This window comes from Podarcis bocagei (genome assembly GCF_964188305.1).
Source record: "Podarcis bocagei genome assembly, chromosome: 16".
NCBI lineage: Eukaryota > Metazoa > Chordata > Lepidosauria > Squamata > Lacertidae > Podarcis > Podarcis bocagei.
The window spans coordinates 34368481-34383882 of record NC_138142.1 but is presented as its reverse complement, the minus strand read 5'-3'; the positions used below and the strand labels follow the sequence as shown (position 1 = coordinate 34383882).

Below are 15402 nucleotides of genomic sequence, written 5' to 3'. Positions count from 1 at the left end.
CCCCAGCATTGAATTTTGTCTTTTCGTAGCTGCCTCACAGTGGAGTGATCGATTCCATCCACTACAATCCCACGGTCAGCAACCTATGGGCATATATGTGAAATTAAGATCCACATAAAGGTCAGCTGTTTTAATAGCTATGGGTCCACGAAGCATAGGTCAGTCGGTAAGAGCATAAGCTCTAATCTCAGTGGGTTCAAGCCCCACGTTGGGCAAAAGATTCCTGCATTTCAGGGGGTTGGACTAGATGACCCTCGGGGTCTCTTCCAACTCTCTATGATTCCCAGTAAACTCTGGGGATTCCAGTCCTCTCTGAGGTCGAATGGGGAAGTGAGGCTTCTTTTAACAAAGACTTCTCAACCCATAATTCTTTATGGGTGCAGAAAAGAAAAGGATGTCATAGTGGTATAAAGCAGCTGTTTAAATATCTGGCTCCCTCATTCCCTCACTGAAAGACGATTCCTTTGAAGGTGAAACACTGAGAAAACTAAGTCTTCTACTATTTGGGACCCCACCCACCATTGCCCTCACCAAACAACAAGAGGAGCAAGAAGTTAGAAAAACAGCCAGAACTTTTATGGACAAATCGTTTCCCAAAATGAAGACAGCAAAAGACGGGACATGGGTAACGCCAGTGGGAGCTTGCTCTGTCGCCACCCTCTCTGATTGGCTGGGCCCTTGCTGGCCCAGAATCCTTTGCTGGGCCCTGTGGCCAAGGAATCTTGAGAACCCCACAGAAGAGACTGCGGCCAGCAAACTCCTGGGGGTTTCCAGAAGCTTATGGGTTGAGGTCTGCTAGTTTTCCAGTCCATTGTGTGTGTGTGTGTGTGTGTGTGTGTGTGTGTGTGTTGTGTATGGGGGTCTGAAATGATGCCCACTTCTAGGATGGGCACTTGAGCCCTTTGGATGACCTTAGTTCAAGCCCCTTCCAGTAAGATCCGGCGGAACGGCTCAAAGTCCACAGGGATGGTATCTACAGAGAGAGGGGAGAAAGAGAGAGAGTGTATTAGGTAGAGTGGAAACATCATAGACAAGGTTTTGCATTGGACCTATGGAAAGCAGAGCTCTGGAGAACATCGGTGGCTTCCCAGATGTTGTTGCACTCCAGCTCCCATCAGCCTCCAGCCAGGATGGCCAACAGTGAGGGGAGATAGGAGACGGGAGTCCATCTAGAAGGGCATGTGCTCCTCAGCCCTGCTTTAGACATCTGTAAATGTATTGAATGTGTGATCCCTGATAGGTTGGGACACGGGTCTAGGAAAGGGGTGAAGAACCCTGTGGTTCTCCAGATATTCCTGAACTATAACTTCCATCATCATGGGGCTGATGGGCGTTGGGAGTTCATCAACATCTGGAGGGCCCCAATCCCTGATGATGGAAGGATCTGTTGATTCTGTTGCTCTTCATCTTCTCATTGTTAAATTCAGATTTTTTTTGTGGGGGGGGGTTAATTCCCATGGAAGTCTTCTGCATTTTAGTGTGAATTTCTCATGAGGAACACATTTTGATCAATGTACGCAATCATGCAAGCCATTTCTCCTAATACAAACCCCTGTTCTATGTTATTTGGACCAACATATTCATTTTTGATGTATACTTTTACCTAACGTGCATTTCTTGGTAAGCACCGGTTGGATAACTGCATTGCAAAATTCAGCGAAGCACGGCTTTAAATGCAAACTGAATCAAATTCTGCCTTTGTCTCCACCTGGTATATAGAATTTCAACCTCGGTGATATAAACATCCTGTCATTTCCCCCAGAACAGGCTCAACTATTTGGGGAGGGCAGAGGGGATACTACCCCCCCCACTCTGATCTGGTGGGAAAGACCTCCATGGAAATCCCACCCCCCACCCGGGTCTAGGAGAATGAGGCCTAGCTCAGGTGAGCGAAGCCCTGCTTTGAACCACCCCGAATTGTCCCACAGCTGACCGTTGCAGCGATACTGCAGATTGGACCAGATGATGTTCTCCTGGGAGAAGCAAAACACCCCCAAGCGGCCCCCTCGCATTGTCGTGTCAATGATGACGCCCGAGTCGGCCACCAGCTGGGGTCCCTCGTATAGCAGCACCCTGTGAGGGGGAGACAGGAGGGGGTCAGGTGCGTGGAAAGTCCGTGTGTGTCACGATGATCAGGAGAAAAAAAGAAGGTAGATGAATGGCAGCCGACCTGCAAGGATGGTTTTGAAGCAGGGAAGGTCGCAAAGCCCAGGGCCGGCACACACATGAGTAGACTGGGATAGTTGGCCCTGTCTTAGACAACCCTGAGCCTTCCTCAACTCTTATCTTGCAACAGCCCATCCCTCCCAGCTGCTGAATATTGAGAAAGACTGGATGGAAGACCCATTCCACCTTTGGGCTCGGCTATCGTAAGGACTGGCACCTGGAGTTTTCCTCTTCCCTCCTCAGCCCCTTCTCCTCTTGTGTTGTACCTTTCACATGGCAAGCCTGAGGGTCAGGGAATGCCTTACTTGTATCGATCTCACACAGGCTGCTCTGGGGCCCTTTCCAAATGGAGAGAGGGGTAAAAACTGCTTATAACAGAAGCATTGTGTCCCGTCAAGAGAATGGTGAGGCCGCCACTTCAGGTTGTCCCCATTTCAGGGTGACCAGCCCTTAATTCTAAGGTCCCAGGGCATGTTAAAACACAATATTAGAAACAGTTTAAAACAACTTGCTGTCACAGAAACAAGGGAGGTCCCTATCTACCACAGTACAGTGATACCTCGTTTTTCGAACGCCTCTGTAGTCCAACGCTTTGGAACTCAAACGCCGAAAACCTGGAAGTAAGCTCCTCGGTTTTCAAACGCACCTCGGAAGTCAGACAGGAAACGTGGCTTTCTTTCTGAGTTTTCCGTAAGGAGGCTTCCGTTTTCGGTTTTCAAAAACCGAGGTACCACTGTATATTCATTCTCATTCCTGGTATTTGGCTGGGGGACAGCAATGCAAAATTCAGAGGAATTTCACGGGGTGGCTTGGTTTCGCTTCATGCATTGTTTTGGAAACAGCAAAATCGGCAGACTGAACTCAGCAGCAGTGGCGTAGCGTGGGGGGTGCAGGGGGGGCTGGCCGCACCGGGCGCAACATCTGGGGGTTAGGGTTAGGGGGCGCAAATCCACGGGTTAGGGGGCGCAAATTACTTGCCTTGCCCCGGGTGCTGACAACCCACGCTACGCCACTGCTCAGCAGCACCTGAGCGCCTTCGTCTTCTGTGGATCCCAATGGCCGGCATTCAGAAACATAACCAAAGCTGGACCCTTTACTCTGAGTAAAGACAGCGCTACTCTGAAGTGCCCAGAACGTCCGAAGGACGTTAGGGGACATGTTCCTTCCAAGCCACCATAACCGCGCAAGCCACCGTAAGGCCTCTTTGCCTCTTGTCAAAAGTTGGCGTGTTTTGAGGGTCTACAGAGATCTAGGGATCTAGTCCGGTTCAAGGTGCAGGGGGGGGGCACAGGCCGGGTGGTGGAGTTGCAGTGGAGAGATGGGGAGATGTCGTCATCCCCACTCTTTTCCTGCTCTTTCCGCAAAGGGGGGGGGGAAGAAAGTTCCCAGGCTTCATTCCTCCTCCTCCCGCTCTGCCCTATTCTCCGCAGGATTGCCCCCCGCCACCTTTCCCCATTGTCCAGACTTCTTTTCTCCCTTTTTTTGCATTTTAAAAAGGTCTGCTGAGGGCCGAAAGCATTCCACCCAGACTCGGGTTGCCATGGTGAACCAGACAATGGGCCTTGGGGCCCATCCAGTGAATGGTTCTTGGGGAAGGGAGTGGAGGGGGTGGGGGTGAACTCGTTCCCAGTGGAATGAGCCACCCCCCCTTACACACACACACACACACACACACACACGACCGGCCACATTGTTAAACAAGGAACGACTCAGACTCTACGCCAGCTGGGAGAGGGGAGGCTGGCGGTGGCGGGGAAAGGGGGAAAGAGAAGTATTCAACACCCCCCCCGGCCTTTTTTCTGTCTCCCGCTCACACTCAATCCAACAGACTCATAGTTCCCCCCATCAATCTACAAATTATCCTTTGCCACTCTAGAGAAGTCGAGCGAGTGAGCCAAACCGCACCAGCTCAAGGAAGGCCGAGATGTACTTTTAACGTATTAAACAACACTTGCAATATATGACTGGATTGCTTATAGATGCAGACTTTGTTTGGACAAATATAATGACCTTTGGAACGAGTTTATGCTGAACATAGGTAAAGGGGCCCCTGACCATTAGGTCCAGTCGTGGCCGACTCTGGGGTTGCAGCGCTCATCTCGCTTTATTGGCCGAGGGAGCCGGCGTACAGCTTCTGGGTCATGTGGCCAGCATGACTAAGCCGCTTCTGGCGAACCAGAGCAGTGCATGGAAATGCCGTTTACCTTCCCGCCGGAGCGGTAGCTATTTATCTACTTGCACTTTGACATGCTTTCGAACTGCTAGGTTGGCAGGAGCAGGGACCGAGCAACGGGAGCTTACCCCATTTGATTTGAACCGCCAACCTTCTGATCGGCAAGCCCTAGGCTCTGTGGTTTAACCCACAGCGCCACCCATGTCCCTTTTAATATTTATTACTACTACTAGCTAGCTAATAAATTCTGATCACACACTTCCGTTACTTAATTTAATTAACAGTAATGCATTGACAATGATAAGTCATGAAGGAATAGTAAGTAAGTAAATAAATAAATAAATAAATAAATAAATGCTGGAGGTTAGGAGGCAACGTCCACCTTGACTATTATTATGCCTCCTTAGTTTTCATTATTGCCTAATTATATAAGATAATGATTAAGATGACTTATATTCTCAGAAGGCTGCATAATTTCAGAAGGGTGCTTGGCTGTTCCCGTCATGAAACTGCCCTCGTCAACCTGCCCCCTCACCGCTGAAGCGACCACTGCAGCCCCACACCTCACCTGATGTAGCCCACTTGGGGCCGATGGAGGAGCCGCAAGCGGTAAGAGGTCTTGTCCTTCCAGCCCACGTTGCGGGGATCCTTCCAGAGCAGGCGGACGTGGTCGGGGGTGTGGCCCGTGTGCCACAAGGCGTTCCGCAGGTATTCTCCGGGACCGGTGCTAGACTTCACTGCCTGCCAGCGAGGAGAGGGGTTGTGGGGAGCAGGAGAAACAGAACGCATCGTTTCAGCCAGGAGAGACAGGATCAGGCCTTGCAGAAGCCAAGCTGGTTTCTGCTTCAGCAAGAGTCGTTCGCACCATACCTTTGAAGCGCTATGATACCACTTTAAACAGCCGTGCCAGCCCTCCCTGCAGAGAATTCTGGGAGCTGTAGTTCGTTAAGGCTGCGGAGAGTGGCTGGGAGACCTCCCTGTTGCTCTTGCAGAGATACAAGGAAGGGAACTGGAGGTCTTCCAGCAAATCTCAACACTTCAGTGCCCAGATGAAGTTGATGGATTATGCCGAAATGGCTAAAAATGACTGAGAAATCAGAAAGATCAAGATTTTTATAAGGAATGGGGGAAATTTATAACTTATCTTAAACAGTTAAAACCGTTAGTAGGATTGGAGTATCACCAGTATTTTAATGGTGAATTTTATACAATTTAGGTAGTTCTGTCCCTATAATTCCCAAAAGAAATCTTCTGGGTTGTTGTTTTTTATCAAAGTTATTTTGAACATCCTTTTCAGTTCATTATATATCATTTCCCAGTAAGTTTTAACCTTACTACAAGACCAACACATATGATAAAAAGAACCTTCTTTCTCTTTACATTTCCAGCATTTGTTTGATTTAGATTTATACATTTTTGCCTGTTTACTTGGTGTTAGATACCATTGATATATCATTTTGGACACAATGGAGAGGTAAAAGATTTGGATTATCATAAAAAATGCAGCCGGGAATGATTAACAATAGGACCCACAAAGGGGAGGAGGGAAATGAAGTCCACGAGATTCATTGAAATCTTGTTTTTATGTTGTATGTTGCACATGTGATTGTAAAATTTCAATCTGAAAAACCAAATTAAAGGGTTCTTTGTGGGAGGGGGAGGGCTCTCTCCTAACAACTCTCAGCACCCTTAACAAATATTAAAGTATATTAAACTATTATATTAAAGTGATATACTGCTATAGACTGTATAATGCAGATGAGGCCTCACTGAATGCAGGGAGGTTGGACGAGGTGATCCATGAGCTCCCTTCCAACTCTGCAATTCTATGTGTCCCGCTCAGAGTTGATTCCTTGACATCCACCTTTCTTCCTGCCCAGGGCAGCCCCGCCCTCTTCCTGCCCCTCTACAAGTCACTTGCTTGCTGGGTGGGCTATGCATCGCCACATGACCTCCCTCACAGGGTCGTCGTGAGCATAATTTTATTGCAAGCGGAGGCATGTATAGCATCCCAGGCTCCCTGGCAGAAGGACTGCCAATGAACAATGTGAGTTGTTCATTGACTAAATTTAGATGGATCGGGATTCATTTTGAAACCTCAGCTTGAGCAGCTGAGCTTTGGAAAGAAGGGTGAATGAATAATCAATAAAACATTAATATTTTTTTTAAAAAATCTATCAGCCTTCGCTTCAAAACCTAAACTTGAGGAGGTCAGCTCTTGACGGAAGTGCGTGATCAGAATTTATTAGCTAATAGCAAATATTAAAGGTTACTTAATGTAATGAACAGCAATGTGTTGACAATGATAAATCAAGAAGGAATAGGAATAAATAAAAATAAGCTGATGTTATATAAAGAAACAAACTAGTGTATAAATAAATGCTTAAGGTTAGTAGGCAACATCCACCTTGATTATTATTATGTCTCCTTAGTTATCATTATCGTATAATTATACAGTGGTACCTCGGGTTAAGAACTTAATTCGTTCTGGAGGTCCGTTCTTAACCTGAAACTGTTCTTAACCTGAAGCACCACTTTAGCTAATGGGGCCTCCCGCTGCCGTCGCGCCGCCGGAGCACGATTTCCGTTCTCATCCTGAAGCAAAGTTCTTAACCTGAGGTAATATTTCTGGGTTAGCGGAGTCTGTAACCTGAAGCGTATGTAACGTGAAGCGTATGCAGCCCGAGGTACCACTGTATAAAGTAATGATTAAGATCACTTATAATCTCAGAAGGTAGCATAATCCTGGGCATTTCAGGATCAAATGAGAAGCCGTGGTGGCTTTCGTAATTCTGGGACTGTCCCTGGAAAATAGCAACACTTGGAGAGTATGGCACTCACTTTGAGCTGCAAGCTCGGCTCAGCCGTGGCGCGGAAGGGCGTAGCCTGCCAGTAGGTCTGCTCCGTCTGCTTCCACATGACCACGTAGAAACTGGCGCTGTCCTGGTAGGCGAAGATGAAGCCGGCGTAGTCGTCGTCGGTGATGGTGTTGACGTGGAAGGTGCCTTCAAAGTCCACCCCGTTGAAGGCTGTGTACCCTGCCCCATGGTTAGAGAGAGGAGGAAAGTGTTAGTGGTTGTCTCGCCAAGATAGAAGAAGGGACTGGTGGGCACAGGCGATGGGGAAAAAAATTATCTGCTTGCTTGAAACCCTGAAGAACAGTGGCTAGGCCACACTCAGACCATAGGCTTCAAGCGCCATGATATCGCTTCGAACATGATATCGTTTGTGAAGAGTTAGGAGACTCCCCCTTTCCCTCAAAGAGCTACAATTCCCAGAGTTCTCTGGGCAGAGAGATTGGTTGTTAAACCACTCTGGGAATTGTAGCTCTGTGAGGGGAATAGCGGGGTCTCCTCTCCCTTGGCACCCTTAACAAATCACAGGCCCCAGAATTATTGGGTGGAAGCCACAACAGTTTCAAACAGTTTTGTAGTGCTTTAACTGTGCAGTTTGAGTGCAGTTTACCGTATTTTTCGCTCCATAAGACGCACTTTTTCCCTCCTAAAGAGTAAGGGGAAATGTGTGTGCGTCTTATGGAGCAAATGCAGGGGGGAGGCAGGCAGGAAAAGCCCCCAAGAGCCGCGCACAAGCTCCGCATGGCTCTTGCGGGTTTTTCCCCAGGAGGAAGGGACTGAAGAGGCCAGTCTCCCTCCTCGTAGAAAAGCCTGCAGGAGCTGCACGCTCCTTAAAGGGTACGCGGCTCCTGTGGGCTTTTGCGGGAGGTGGGGGGAATTGCCATAGCCGCGCGCAGCCTCTCCCAGCTGGAGAGGTTGCACGCGGCTAAAGAGGAAGCCAACAAAGCGAGCGGGATCCATCCTTGTCTTGGCTTCTTTGCTCTTTGGGGCTGGGGGGGGGGACCTGGGCAGCCCTGAGAAGCTCTGGGAGAAGTGGACAGGCTGCACGCTTCTCCCAGGGGGAAATAATATTTTTTTTCTTGATTTCCCCCTCTAGGTGTGCCTTATGGTCCGGTGCGCCTTATGGAGCGAAAAATACAGTATATTCCTCTTACCGACAGCCAAGCCTGGGTCACTGTTCATCGTCTGTACAATCTCCATGCCCTGGAGGTTGGGAAGAAAAGAGAGAGAAGAAAAGGGTGGTGACGAGACGGTCGAGTATAAGCAAAGGGCAAGGCAGCTGACCAGACTGACCCCTGGGGTTTTGCATCTAGCACCCAAGCACCGAGGGAAGGGCCACAGCTCAGTGGTTAGAGCCCTTTAAAGACCAGATTCGGTAGTGGGCATCTTCCTATGTCCCTGTGGCACTTGACCCCCAGGAACCAAGCCTGATAGGCAACATGACCACTTGTCTACTCGTCCCCAATGAACCCCAAAGGCCTTTGAAGTTTTTCAACGGGGGCTTATCCTGCACTGTGCAAAGACTAAGGTCTTCTCTACCCAGTGGCTCACCAATATGCACCAAGATTTACTGACCCTTCCCCCTTTTGCCCATGGAACCAATTGGGTTTTTTTCGCCTCCGAAGCCTGCGGCATCTTCCCGGCTCCCTTGCCGTACCTGATTGAGAACCACCCAATTGGGATCGATCTGGGCGTCACCCTCAGGATCCAGGATGACTGTCTGGTACGCGCGGAAGTCGGTCAGCGTCACCTCGGAGCTCTCCGGGCAGACATCCAGCGGGTCAGCCACCGTGTCGTTGTCAAAGTCCTCCTCGCACACGTCCCCTACACCATTGCCTGCACGAAGAACAAAGGACGGTGAAGGCCCAGCCACTAAAGCACATTGGAAGATGTTTCGCCATATTCATACCTATCAGGTGTGGAGGAAGTGTGGTCCTCCAGGTGGACTACATCCCCCATCATCCCTGAACACTGGTCATGCTGGCTGGGGCTGATGGGAGTTGGCTCCAACAACATCTGGAGGGCCAGGGGTTCCTCATCCCTGCTTTATACCTCTGTAAGTGCATTGGATAAGGGACGCGGGTGGCGCTGTGGGTTAAACCACAGAGCCTAGGGCTTGCCGATCAGAAGGTTGGCGGTTCGAATCCCCGCGACGGGGTGAGCTCCCGTTGCTCGGTCCCTGCTTCTGCCAACCTAGCAGTTCAAAAGCACCTCAAAGTGCAAGTAGATAAGTAGGTACCACTCTGGCGGGAAGGTAAACGGTGTTTCCGTGCACTGCTCTGGTTCGCCAGAAGTGGCTTAGTCATGCTGGGCACATGACCCAGAAGCTGTATGCCATCTTCCTCAGCCAATAAAGCGAGATGAGCGCCGCAACCCCAGAGTCGTCTGCGACTGGGCCTAATGGTCAGGGGTCCCTTTACCTTTAAGTGCATTGGATATGGGATTCCTGATTGGTTGGGGCATGACTGGTGTAGGACAGGAGTGGGGAGCCTGGATCGCCCCAGATGTTGCTGGACTACAGTTCCCATTAACCCCGATGGCTGAAGGAGCTAAAGACCTGCAACCTTTGGCCTGCCTTGGTTGTGGTGTTCATGATCTGAGTGGGGAAGTGAGCAATAATCTTAGTTTGGGGTAGTGTAAAAGGTTCTCCCCCTCCCCAATATTCTGTTTCAATCCTCACAACAACCCTGTGAGGTAGGATCTGAGATGGGTGGTGAACCTGTGGCTCTCTAGATGTCACTACAACTCCCATCATCCCTGACCATTGGCCCTGCTGGCCGGGGCTGATGGGAGCTGGAGTCTAGCCACATCCACAGGTCCAATAAGTCCAATTTCACCTGCAATTCTGTGTGCTCCCTTCAAGGCATTACTCTTTGAGAAGGAGGCAGTCTGGGGACCGCCAGTGTGACACACTCCTCCTCCTATGGTGCCTCAAAAAGGTCTCAGTAAACAGATGTTGTCTCTGTTCTGTACAAAGGAGAGGTGTAAAGAGCTTCTTTCTGCGAGCGAGACCAGCGGCGGTGGATGTAGGTGCCTTTTCATGCACTGAATGGACATCCCCTCACAATTTTGTGGTCCTGTCTCTTTTTCTGTTCTCCGAGGTGCGGCAGCCATTTTGCGCTACGCCACATAGCAGGGCATCCATTTTGTGTCGTGCCATACCCACCCACCCCAATGCCGCAGCAGCCATTTTGTAGCTGGTGCCATTGACGTAAAGAATTCTGAACGGATTCCACTTTCAATTATCCCACGCTCACCATCAGAATCCTTCTGGTTGGGATTAGGGACGAGACGGCAGTTGTCAGGGCCCGGGGGCACATAATCGGGGATCCCGTCGTTGTCGTCGTCATTGTCACACTCGTCTCCCAGCCCGTCGTTGTCTGAATCGAGCTGGGAGCTGTTGGGGATCTCTGCACAGTTGTCTTTCGTGTCCTGGTGACCGTCGCCATCACTGAACAACAACAACAATTTTATCATTTGTAACCTGCCCATCTGACTAGGTTGCGCAAGCCACTCTGAGCGGCTTCCAGTATATAGATATATGAAAAAATGATATGATAAAACATAGAACATTAAAATCTTCGGTGCTGCTTTCAGTTGTACAGTTATTTATTTCCTTGACATCTGAGGGCAGGTGCCACTACTGAGAAGGCCCTGTGCCTGGTTCCCTGCAACCTCACTTCTCGCAGGGAGGGAACCACCAGAAGGCCCTTGGGGATGGACCTCAGTGTCTGGGTTGAACAACAGGGGTGGAGAAGCTGCTTCAGGTATTCTGGAAAAATAGCACTGGGAAAATAATATTGAATTCAAAATACCAAATTAATTCAAAATGGGGTCCAAACATAGACCCAAACCTGCTCCTTGATATCAGGGGCCTTCATGCCAAATTTGGTAATGATATCTTAAGGTATCTGAATACATAGAAGGACAAACAGACAATATCCCTATAGATTCTGAGATCATGCATTTTTGCGGGTTTTAGGTTTGGGTTTTCATTTTCCTTTTTCCTCACCTGTCCACGTTCGTGTCGCAGACGTCACCCACCAGGTCGCTGTCCGCATCTGTCTGAAAGAGAGCATGGCCTCAGGTGAGTAAGCAAACGAGCATCCCTGGAGTCACACGCAAACGCCCCTCTCATCTTCACTGCACATTTAAAGCATGATGATGTCATTTTAATCGCCATGGCTTCCCCTAAACTGCAGGCATGTCCAAAGTCCGTTTAGGGTTCCCAATCCGGCCTGCCGGTCGGTTTAACCCCTGTGGCAGTTTATTTCCTGGGGTAAAATCCTAAAAAAAAACACCTCAACAACTTCAATCCTAAAAAAAGGTTAACAACTACTTTGGTTGGCCGCTCACGGCCCTTCACCATCAAATCTGGCCCTCTTTGAAAATAGTTTGGACACCACTGCCTGAGGATCCCGGGAACTGTAGGATGTTACAACGCTCATACCTGAGTAGGGTTACTGATCTCAGGACAACTGTCACAGGCGTCTCCCACGCCGTCTTCGTCGCGATCCGTCTGCAGCGGGTTGGGCACTTTGGGGCAATTGTCAAGTCCGTTGGGAATTCCTAGGGAAGGGGAGAGGGGGAAAGGGGCTGTTTCATAGGAGCACAGGAAAGTGCCTTAAACCGGGTCCATCTAGCTTAGTGTTGTCTACACTGATAGGCAGCAGCTCTCCAGGATACAATTAATTAAGTTGAATTGCTTCCCAATAGCTTTTTAAAATTATTATTTAAAAAACCAAACATCCTTAGAGCATGTGTCGTCATGCTTCTGTACCGGTTGTTAAATTTGTTTTCTCATATCAGACATATTAAATGTGTTATAAAAACCCTAACCTGAGAAACCTGTGCCTGGGCTTGGCCTTTCCTCCTCCCTCCCATTCCCTTTTCCTCACGTGCTGTGCGTTTTCTTTGGTTGCAATGTTAATATTGATCTTTGGAAACCACTCTAGGAGATCCTTTTTTGGCTAAAGGGTGGTGTACAAAGACCTGAAGGAAATAAATAAGTGTTATTTCCCCTTTTGGGGAGGGCTTACATATTTCTTAAACCCCAGAAAACAGGACAGGACAGAACTATGACTATATGTATGAAAAAATGGGCATGGAATGGAAAGAAGACCCATCCGTCTGTCCTTAGCTTTGCTGGGTGCTGGCTCCACCTGTATGATGAAGCCAGCCATACGAACTCTACCACAATTTTACCCTTCCACTCACCGTCACCGTCGATGTCATTGTCGCAAGCGTCCCCCTCCCCGTTGCCGTCTGTGTCCTTCTGGTCATTGTTGGGTACGTTGGGGCAGTTATCACAAGCATCCCCAAAGGAATCTGTGTCTGAATTCTGCTGGTCTTTATTGGGGAAGAGACGGCAGTTGTCCTATGACCAGGGCACAAGAGAGAGAAAAAGGTGAATTCAGACATGGGGAACATCGCCTGAGCTTTCCTGATTGCAATGCTGGTTCTTCTGCCCCGTTTCCTGATGTTCCTTTTGTGGAAGGTTGCAGTCAAACATAACTATGCGTTGCTGTTAGTTAGTGCATGAAGGGGGTAAACAACCACAGAGTTGCACTGCTAGATAGACTCAGCTAGGTCACGCCCCCTCTCCTCTGGAGACGGAGACTTTCTACTCCCCCCCCTCTCTCTCATCCTGCAGTCCACCAAGACAGACATGCGTGAGCTCGCTCCCAAGTTTGCAGCATGTGTTTGGAACTATATTCTGCATTTTCTACCCAAGAGCATTTTGCCTGCGTTATCCTTGCTGCTGCATGGAACAAAGCATGACTGAGACCTTGAATCTGTAAGTAAAGCGTTCTAAACATACTTTGCAGTGTGTGGTCTGATCCTCTGCAAATGGGCTAGAAATAGGGGAGTGTTGTATATGGGATAAGAAGGTCTAAGTCGAGCCTATATCCTTAATGCTTCTAGGGATGGGACGCCTCAGGCCCAGGGCCCAATTGCCCTCTCTGTCTGACCCATGGTCCTCTGATCCAGCCACACTCCCTTTTCCCTGGCCACACCCTTCACCAGCCTTCCTCTGCACAATAAATAATAATAATAATAATAATAATAATAATAATAATAATAATAATAATAATAATTATTATTATTATTATTATTATTATTATTATTATTATTATTATTGTTATTGTTATTGTTATTGTTATTATTATTTATACCCTGCCCATCTGGCTGGGTTTCCCCAGCCACTCTGGGCGGCTTCCAACAAAATATTAAAATACAATAGTCTATTAAACATTAAAAGCTGCCCATCCCCTGTGGTTCTACCTAGTTGGAACAAGTACTTGGAATGGGATAATGCCTCATGCTTGCCTCAAGGGGAAGATGGAGAATGGGGTGCGTCTCTGGCTGCACCCAGCTTGGTAAGCGGCCCCTGGGAGGTTGCCCACGAGTGTAATGTGGCCCTTGGCCAGAAAAGGTCCCCTACCCTCACTCTTGTCCGATACATCCAGCCTGAGTGGGAAGTTGCGCTTGGGCCTACCTCCACGTTCTTGATCCCATCGCCATCTGCATCATCGTCACACTGGTCCCCAATGCCATCGTTGTCAGCATCCTCTTGACCCGAGTTCGGCGTAAGCCGGCAGTTGTCCTGCGTGAAAAGGGGCAAGGTGGAGGGTGGGACAAGTCAGAAGAAATCCCTAACCGGCTGCGACTGTTCAGGGTTTCCGACATACGTTTTCCCCAGTCCTCGGTGGAGACCAAACCTGCCACATCCTCCACACATGGCACAAACTCTACCCCCTGAGCTATAGCTTTCCCCTTAAAACATAATTCTATGATTTCAGTCCTCATGTTTCTGAACAAAGGGATGATTTAAATGGGGTTTTAATTCTCCAACAGCAGCTGCATGATGACAGGCTTACATTTTTATGTATATAGGAAGATATGTCAGTAGAGAAATACTTTGATTAAATATATATATAAGACACACATATATATGGGACGCGGGTGGCGCTGTGGGTTAAACCACAGAGCCTAGGACTTGCCGATCAGAAGGTCGGCAGTTCGAATCCCCGCGACGGGGTGAGCTCCCGTTGTTCGGTCCCTGCTCCTGCCAACCGAGCAGTTCGAAAGCACGTCAAAGTGCAAGTAGATAAATAGGTACCGCTCCAGCGGGAAGGTAAACGGTGTTTCCGTGCACTGCTCTGGTTCGCCAGAAGCGGCTTAGTCATGCTGGCCACATGACCCGGAAGCTGTACGCCGGCTCCCTTGGCCAATAAAGCGAGATGAGCGCCGCAACCCCAGAGTCGGCCACGACTGGACCTAACGGTCAGGGGTCCCTTTACCTTTAAGACACATATAACAGCACTCACCCCTGTGGTTTCCAGGAACTGGTATTCAGAAGCATTACTCTCTCAGACTGTGGAGGCAGGGTATAGCCAACGTGGCTAGTAGCCATCGATAGGCCCTTTGGTTCCTCCTGCCGCCACATCTTACCTTGGAGCAGTGCTTGTTGTTATCAATGCAGGGCAAAGGCTCGTCAGGGTAGCCATCGATGTCGGTGTCGCGTCCGCACACATTGCCGTTCCCAGCCCAACCCACGCTGCACTGGGAAGGCAAAGAGGAAACAATATTTTTGCAACAACTGGTACTACAGGTATCACCCCCCATGTCCCCGACTGTCTGCAAGTTGGGGGCGTGGGGGCATTTGTTCCCCGCCTCATATGAATAATAATAATCTGTCGATTTCAGCCTTCATTGAAAAGAAGAGCTAGCTTCTAGAAATCGTAGAGCCTGAGGTACAAGGCAAAAAGGCAGTGTGGTGCAGTGGTTAGAGTGCAGGACTAGGACCTGGGAAACCCCTACCAGGTCATGAAGCTCATTGGGTGACCTCATTGGGTGACCCGGAAACTACAACTAATCCAGAATGCGGCAGCTAGACTGGTGACTGGGAGCAGCCGCCGAGACCACATAACACCGGTCTTGAAAGACCTACATTGGCTCCCAGTACGTTTCCGAGCACAATTCAAAGTGTTGGTGCTGACCTTTCAAGCCCTAAACAGCCTCGGTCCCGTATATCTGAAGGAGCGTCTCCACCCCCATCGTTCTACCCGGACACTGAGGTCCAGCGCCGAGGGCCTTCTGGCGGTTCCCTCACTGCGAGAAGCCAAGTTACAGGGAACCAGGCAGAGGGCCTTCTCGGTAGTGGCGCCCTCCCTGTGGAATGCCCTCCCACCAGATGTCAAAGAG

At 49.2% G+C, this 15402-nt stretch overlaps 1 protein-coding gene across 2 annotated transcripts in view; it reads right to left on the bottom strand.

Moving 5' to 3' along the window:
* Positions 1 to 554: 554 nt before the first annotated feature.
* The window catches only part of THBS3 (thrombospondin 3), a 49988-nt gene continuing 35140 nt past the window's right edge, over positions 555 to 15402 (bottom strand). For both annotated transcript variants that reach the window (XM_081173514.1, XM_081173513.1), the window contains exons 12-23: positions 14650 to 14760; positions 13694 to 13801; positions 12412 to 12571; positions 11645 to 11763; positions 11207 to 11259; positions 10452 to 10645; positions 8852 to 9030; positions 8349 to 8397; positions 7181 to 7377; positions 4908 to 5080; positions 1934 to 2073; positions 555 to 973 (exon numbers count right to left, since the gene is read on the bottom strand). In XM_081173514.1, coding sequence (XP_081029640.1) covers positions 918 to 973; positions 1934 to 2073; positions 4908 to 5080; positions 7181 to 7377; positions 8349 to 8397; positions 8852 to 9030; positions 10452 to 10645; positions 11207 to 11259; positions 11645 to 11763; positions 12412 to 12571; positions 13694 to 13801; positions 14650 to 14760 — 1539 coding nt within the window. In that variant the 3' untranslated portion in view covers positions 555 to 917. The remainder of the gene's footprint in view (positions 974 to 1933; positions 2074 to 4907; positions 5081 to 7180; positions 7378 to 8348; positions 8398 to 8851; positions 9031 to 10451; positions 10646 to 11206; positions 11260 to 11644; positions 11764 to 12411; positions 12572 to 13693; positions 13802 to 14649; positions 14761 to 15402) is intronic.